A 7,958-nucleotide genomic window follows, 5' to 3' on the forward strand; every position below is an offset into this window, starting at 1 on the left:
TAGAATAATATAATTAAGTTCATTAATTGTAAAGATATTCATAAAGAGATGTACTTTTACTATTGCTTCATAATAGAGGAGACTGGAAAAGTGCTGGGAACCATGATATATACCATATGCCATAGGCGGCCTATGATAGGCCATAGCCATATGAATAACATAAACAAAATATTCCAATAGAGCCTTCCTATTCATATACCAAAATTTACACCTAAAATTTACATCAAACACAATATTTTTTTTTTAAATAAAAAAAAATATTTATAAAAAAAAATTGTATTTTTAAAATCATTTTTATAATACAAATATAAAATTTATTATTAACTATTTTATTATTTTATTAATTATAAAATATAGATTATTAACCAATTTTATTATTGTATTAATCATAAAATATAAATTATTTTATATTTTAATTTTAGAATTTGGTTAATATTATATATTTTATTGGTTAATGAAATGGTAAAGTTAATTAATAAATTATAAGTAAAATATATGATTAATAATTTATATTTTTATGGTTAATATAATAATAAAATTGGTTAATGATATATTTTATATTTTTGTTATAAAAATAATTTTAAAAATAAAAATATTTTTTATAAATATTATTTTTTTTATTTAATAAAAAAATAAAAAACACTGTTTTACTATATAAAAACAGTATTTGATTTAGTATTTGATTTATGGTTTGGTGAAGGAATAACATTATCCATTCCAATAAGATTCTAGTTTGACTATTTTCTACTATGACTGATCAAAGGGTGCTTTTGGAAGATATTGAAGTGCTAGTTGGAAGATATTGAAGTGCTAGAAGTCATGGATGATTTTAGTTATGTGAACGTGAGTCCTAGTCTTAGCTTTCACTATTCACAAGTTGGTAATGGTATGTTTTGGCTTATTCCATTAATTTGTGGGTCCAATCCAATCAGAGAGAAAAATAGGACATACTTGTAGTATTATTGTCTTTCTCTTTCTTGGTTTATCAGTTGGGAATCATGAGAAGGAACAAAGCGGGAATATTCTACCTATATACCATCTTTTTGTCACATATATACCAAAATACCACACTTTCAAAAATATATACCAAAATACCATCTTTTCACAAATTTTCAACACACAGCCGCCAATCCATTGGGCGGTTGAGTGTAAATCATGAAGGGACCGCCAATCCATTGGGCGGTTGAGTGTAAAACATGAAGGGACCGCCCATCCATTGGGCGGTTGAGTTTAAAACGAATTTTTTTTTTCCAAAACTGAAATATGTTAATATTTATTATTATTACATTATTAATTAAATTATTATTGATTTTGTATTAATGATTTTGATTTTTCAGTAATCAACATTATTATTAAAATTAATTATTATTAATAATTTTGGAAAATTAATTATTATTAATAAATTTTGTAGATAAAATAATTGTTTAATTTATAACAAATATGATATATGTTACAATTAATATTGATTTAATATAAATTTCTATTATTAATAAATATTATACATAATAATTTTTTTTAGTAAAATAAAATATTATTAATAAGTTGGGTAGATAAAATGTTTGTTTAAATTAAAATAAATATAATATAATTTATAATTAATTTTGATTTAGTATAACTTTCTATTATTAATAAATATTGTATAAACTTATAAAAACTTATAAGAAATATTAATTTAGTAAAATTATAAGAAATATTAATTTAGTAAAATTATTTCTTATAAATTAAAGTTGTAGGTAATAAATATTTATTTATAAATATTAATAAGTAAATTGCATATAAATTAGAAAAAACGATAAAAATAAATATAAGGAATTTTTATTTATTGATATAATAAACAAGAAAATTACAATGAACCCCACTTAACCATGATTTTGACCGGGACGTGGTAAGCGGTGACCAGTTCCACATGAAGGAGCAAAACCTAATCGAGTAGACCTTCTTTGTGGAACTCGAGATCGGTAGTAGCTCCGGCGTTGGGACATCGAGATCGGTTGTGACCATGAAGACGACATAAGGTGCATTTTCTCTCCAACGTATCATTTGTGTCCATTTCCGTTCTTATACGCCTGCTTACTGGGCGACCTTTCTTGTTCCTTCTCATGCTAGGGTTATGGCATAGTAGATCTCCTTCAAAAACGGGCCAATATGCATCGTATGGCAGCACTGGGAAACTATTACTATTGACTTGACCTTTCTTGTCAATCATGAATTTTCAGGTCTTGATTCTATTGATTTGTACATCAAATTCCAACCCAGTCAACAAACTGAGGAAGTAAACGCTCCAAGCGATGACGAAGACGCCAATGATCCACATGTCAATGATCCACAAATACCATCTATAATACCCATTGAAGATGTCGAAGAAGACGACGTCGAGGATGAAAACGAGGCACAGGCCGATCATTACTTTACCTCTTTGTTTGAAGAAGGTGAATGCGACCATGTTGAACAAGAAGTCGAAAATGCCATTCCAATTAACCAAGTATTTTGTCCGCCTCCGCACATGACAACTTTGGGCGTGAGCTCTGGCCAAACATCACTTGAATGGCCATGCATTCCCCGTATTCCGAAAGAAGGTGACATTGATGTGGGTAACAAATTTAAGAACAAAGTTGATTGTGTGTTTGCCATTAAAAATTACCACATGACACATTGCCTAGACTATAGGGTGAATATCTCGGATAAGAAAAGGTATCAAATAAGTTGTAGTAACGATTTGTGCAAGTTTCGTCTGGTGGCATCATATCAGAAAAGGAGTGATTTATGGGAGATTGGTATCATGACCCCGCCGCATAGTTGTTCATCAACTATCCTTAACCAGGACCATCGGAAATTGAGCTCGCAGTTGATGTCTCAAAGCTTACTGCCTCTTGTGGACAAAGATCCTTCAACAAAGGTGAGCATTTGTATAAAACATATTGTTTCGATATTCAAATTCACACCATCATATAGGAAAGCATGGATTGCTAGGAATAAAGCAATCGAGCAAGTCTACGGTAATTGGGAGAATTCATACAATGAACTTCCACGTTACTTGTTAGCACTCCAGAAGTTTGTTCCTGGTATGGTGGTAGAAATGCAAGCACTTCCTATATATACAAATGACGACACCATTGTTGCTGGTCAAGTAATGTTCCACCGATTATTTTGGGCATTCCAACCATGCATAAGAGGGTTTGCATATTGTAAACCTCTACTACAAATTGATGGCACCTGGTTATACGGGAAGTACAAGGGGACCCTATTGATGGCAGTGGCACAAGATGGGAATAGTAACATTTTCCCTGTTGCTTTTGCACTTGTTGAAGGTGAGACAGCTGAAGGTTGGGGGTTCTTTCTAAAGAACTTGCGAAGGCATGTTGCTCCTCAGCCTGACTTGTGTTTGATATCGGACAGACATGCCTCGATTGAAAGTGCTTACAATAATCCAGACAACGGTTGGCAAGATCCACCTTCTGTCCATGTATATTGTATCAGACACATTGCACAAAACTTCATGCGGGAAATCAAGGATAGAAACCTCCGTAAAAAGGTTATTAATATGGGTAAGTCAACATTTTCTACTTGTGTGTCTTACTCAATATAATATTATAACATTAACGCTATTTCTTGATAAACTGTAGGTTATGCTTTAAACCGACCCACGTTTAATTATTACCGAGATGAAATTGCCTCCACTAACGTTGTTGCGCTAAGGTGGGTAGACAACATTCCGACACAAAAATGGACGAGGGCATTTGACGAGGGTCGGCGCTGGGGTCATATGACAACAAACCTCGTCGAGTCAATGAACTCAGTTTTTAAAGGCACCCGCAATCTACCCATTACAGCATTGGTGAGTGCCACATATTATAGGACGGCAACGTTGTTCGCTGAAAGGGGTGCACAATGGAGTGCAGTGTTGAACTCTGGCCAACTATTTACAGAAAAACTGCATGAAGGTGATGAAGGAAGAAACACTAAAGTCCAACACACATCAGGTGTCAATTTTTGACTACCAGCATCACACTTTTAGTGTAAAAGAGACAATGGACCATGGTGAGGGGAAGCCTATGGGACGTTACAAGGTCAACCTACAAGGTGGTTGGTGTGATTGCGGAAAGTTTCAAGCTTTTCGTGTTCCTTGTTCACATGTTATCGCTGCGTGTTCCAAGATACGCCATGACGCATACGGTCTTCTGTCCACCGTTTACAAGGTTTCAAACCTTTTTGGGGTTTACAGTAATAGTTTCCCAGTGCTGCCATACGATGCATATTGGCCCGTTTTTGAAGGAGATCTACTATGCCATAACCCTAGCATGAGAAGGAACAAGAAAGGTCGCCCAGTAAGCAGGCGTATAAGAACGGAAATGGACACAAATGATACGTTGGAGAGAAAATGCACCTTATGTCGTCTTCATGGTCACAACCGATCTCGATGTCCCAACGCCGGAGCTACTACCGATCTCGAGTTCCACAAAGAAGGTCTACTCGATTAGGTTTTGCTCCTTCATGTGGAACTGGTCACCGCTTACCACGTCCCGGTCAAAATCATGGTTAAGTGGGGTTCATTGTAATTTTCTTGTTATTATATCAATAAATAAAAAATTCCTTATATTTATTTTTATCGTTTTTTCTAATTTATATGCAATTTACTTATTTATATATTTATAAATAAATACTTATTACCTACAACTTTAATTTATAAGAAATAATTTTACTAAATTAATATTTCTTATAATTTTACTAAATTAATATTTCTTATAAGTTTTTATAAGTTTATACAATATTTATTAATAATAGAAAGTTATACTAAATCAAAATTAATTATAAATTATATTATATTTATTTTAATTTAAACAAACATTTTATCTACCCAACTTATTAATAATATTTTATTTTACTAAAAAAAATTATTATGTATAATATTTATTAATAATAGAAATTTATATTAAATCAATATTAATTGTAACATATATCATATTTGTTATAAATTAAACAATTATTTTATCTACAAAATTTATTAATAATAATTAATTTTCCAAAATTATTAATAATAATTAATTTTAATAATAATGTTGATTACTGAAAAATCAAAATCATTAATACAAAATCAATAATAATTTAATTAATAATGTAATAATAATAAATATTAACATATTTCAGTTTTGGAAAAAAAAAATCGTTTTACACTCAACCGCCCAATGGATGGGCGGTCCCTTCATGTTTTACACTCAACCGCCCAATGGATTGGCGGCTGTGTGTTGAAAATTTGTGAAAAGATGGTATTTTGGTATATATTTTTGAAAGTGTGGTATTTTGGTATATATGTGACAAAAAGATGGTATATAGGTAGAATATTCACAAAGCGGCGTTATTGATATTTGAAGAGAAAAAAGTGGTTAGTAAGTTTGGAAACCGCATATAATAGAAACATGTTATACGATAATGACATGATATATATATATATATATATATATATATATATATATATATATATATATATTATATATATATAATATATATATATATATATAATATATATATATATATATATATATATATATATATATATATATATATATATATATATATATATTATATATTATATATATATATATATATATATTATATATATATCTATATATATATATATATATATACATACGATATCTACATTTCTAAGGGAATATCCAACCGTTGATTTTATAATTTTTCTTTGTTGTTGATCCGATTTAATCACTTTCGCCTATAAATAAGGATGGTTGAGCACAAAGGAAATTTTTCGCAATCTTTGAAAGGAAATTTTTCGCAATCTTTGAAATTCACTTTCTATTTACAAGGGTTTGTTATATGCAAGTGTTTTTCTCTCTTTCCTCGTGAAAGTATTTATTGCAACAATTGCAATTCTCCGCTCAAAGCTTTTGTCCTTTTCCATTATTTTTGTTTTATCAACTTCGTCTGACCAGGTATCCTTCTCAACTCAAACTTTTACTTTCATCATTTTCTGTTCTTTGGTCAAGATGGGGGATATCTCTATTCACATAGTTAGTGATTATGAGTGTGGTGTATCTTTTATCGTAAGAATGAGAACCTCTTATGATTTAAATTCCTCTCCCATTGGTGATGATCGCATGTGACACAAAGTTATATCCTTTACCGATTATTATGATTTGAAAAGGGTATTTGGGAAATCCCTTGATGACAGGGCTTATTTCCTAAATTCTTTCGAGGTTATTTTGTTAGATGTGGGTGGAGAGGAGATCCCCATGGCTATTCTTATGCCCCATCATGTTTTGTCTACTATGGAAATACAAGTTGTTAAGTTGAGGAGAGAACACATTGGGAATTTCGTTCAAACTCACCAGAGGACCTAAAATTATGAACTTGGTGATGTTGAAATCAAAACTCACTTGGAGCATAAGGGTAGGACATGTGTAGTTTCTTGGATCAAACCCAATGGTCGTTTTAAAGTTGATGAATTATTCTGGAGGGATGTGACATTGATGAAGTTGGTCGACACGAGGAAGTATGACTAGGTGGCAGCAAAATTTGTGGGAAATTCATTCGATATGAATACCGATATAACTATAGATGATGCCGACATCACGGTCTGGGACCCGTTGGACTGGTCTGTCTTTCTTGAGGATTCAGAGAAAAGAATTTGTAGCTCATTTTATGAGGGCTTGGTTCCTTTTTATGAGTGACTGTTTACTAGAATTGGATTGTGGTTGTCCTTTTGTGACTTTGAAGTGGTCGTCCTGAAACACTTAAAGGTTGCTCCCTCCCAACTTCATTCGAGGGCATGGCTTTACATAAAGGTATTCCAGTTTTAGACTGAGCACAAGTCTTGAAAGCCTTCCCTCAGGTTGTTCTTTGACATACCTCCAAAATGACATTCATGATCAAAGGCTTATTTCCTTTCACCTGGATGACTCTTGGTTCAACCCTTTCACTTACGACGAGGAAGATTTCCTGAAGCATTTTGTACTAGGGAAACTCTTGCTCTAGAGGCCCATCTTACCTTCTTTTATGACCCAACAAATTATTCTCGCTTCTATATAAGTAGTTTTTTGAAGTATTGGTCTTGGCCTGATTTTTATTGTACTGTTAATTTTTACCGCCTCAAACTAGGTCCCTTCTTTGCTAAAGAGATTACGATGAGAAAGGGACTTGTATTCCATGTATTAAGGACTTGGTTATGAGGTGGGGTTTGAACATGGTAAAGTGTCTTATTCACTACAGAGGAAGAAACAAAATGATATGTGCGCCATTGTGAGTGTTGTCGGTCGCTTGTAGAAGAAGGATATCTTTGGTGAGGATGGAGTTCTATAGTTTTGTTACATGTGTGATTGTATCTTGTAGATAACATAGATGAATTGAACACACTCTATAATTTTTCCAACACTTAAGGCATCCAGATCGGTTCTACAGGCGGGGTGATTATGCCTCTCCTAAACAGACCTGAATGTCTAGGGACGTTGCTTCAGGATCGGTCAGTCCCTTCCTCTGCCTACCTATTATTCTCCCTTCTTAGATTACCCACACTTCTGAGGAAGTTGTTTCTTCTATGTCACCTTCCACACCTATCATGCTGATTCTTTATTCTCCCTAGCAATACTGACAGAGGAGACGTCCTGATTGTAGGTAACCCTCCAAGGAAAGATACACTTGGAAGGGAGAATGTGAACCCATGAAGTAGATGTGATCAACCTTATAGAAATAACTTGCCTATCTGCAGGGAAGATAAAGCTTGTCGAGGCTTTGTAAAAAGAGGTGAAGTTCCACAGTTCTCCTTCAACCCTGGATGCTCGGGTTGTTGAACTGGAATCCTCCATGGAGGCAGAGAAAATGCAGCATCACGAAGACGAGGTGGCCGCTTTTAAGTAGAGGTTTTGAGATTCCATTCAATGAACTATTCAAGGTGTGTGCAGAGTCATTAACCAGACGGTTAGTCAGGCAAACAAATTAGTATAAGT

The 7,958-nt window shown here is 32.9% G+C and overlaps 1 protein-coding gene across 1 annotated transcript; it reads left to right on the forward strand.

Moving 5' to 3' along the window:
• The first annotated feature begins 819 nt into the window (after positions 1-819).
• LOC127079941 (uncharacterized) lies at positions 820-4,478 on the forward strand. The gene is made up of 4 exons (XM_051020290.1): positions 820-886; positions 2,217-3,545; positions 3,624-3,835; positions 3,927-4,478. Exons 1-4 carry the CDS (start codon positions 820-822, stop codon positions 4,476-4,478), a joined length of 2,160 nt encoding a protein of 719 aa, XP_050876247.1.
• The last annotated feature ends 3,480 nt before the right edge of the window (positions 4,479-7,958 follow it).

The sequence above is a fragment of the Lathyrus oleraceus genome, chromosome 5 (assembly GCF_024323335.1).
Source record: "Lathyrus oleraceus cultivar Zhongwan6 chromosome 5, CAAS_Psat_ZW6_1.0, whole genome shotgun sequence".
Lineage (NCBI taxonomy): Eukaryota > Viridiplantae > Streptophyta > Magnoliopsida > Fabales > Fabaceae > Lathyrus > Lathyrus oleraceus.

Bases quoted from the DNA above. Each gene is read 5' to 3' on its own strand.
- LOC127079941 (XM_051020290.1), top strand. From the start codon at position 820: ATGGATGATTTTAGTTATGTGAACGTGAGTCCTAGTCTTAGCTTTCAC. The intron at 887-2,216 runs GTATGTTTTGGC...ATGAATTTTCAG, and splicing joins CTATTCACAAGTTGGTAATG to GTCTTGATTCTATTGATTTG. The intron at 3,546-3,623 runs GTAAGTCAACAT...GATAAACTGTAG, and splicing joins TAAAAAGGTTATTAATATGG to GTTATGCTTTAAACCGACCC.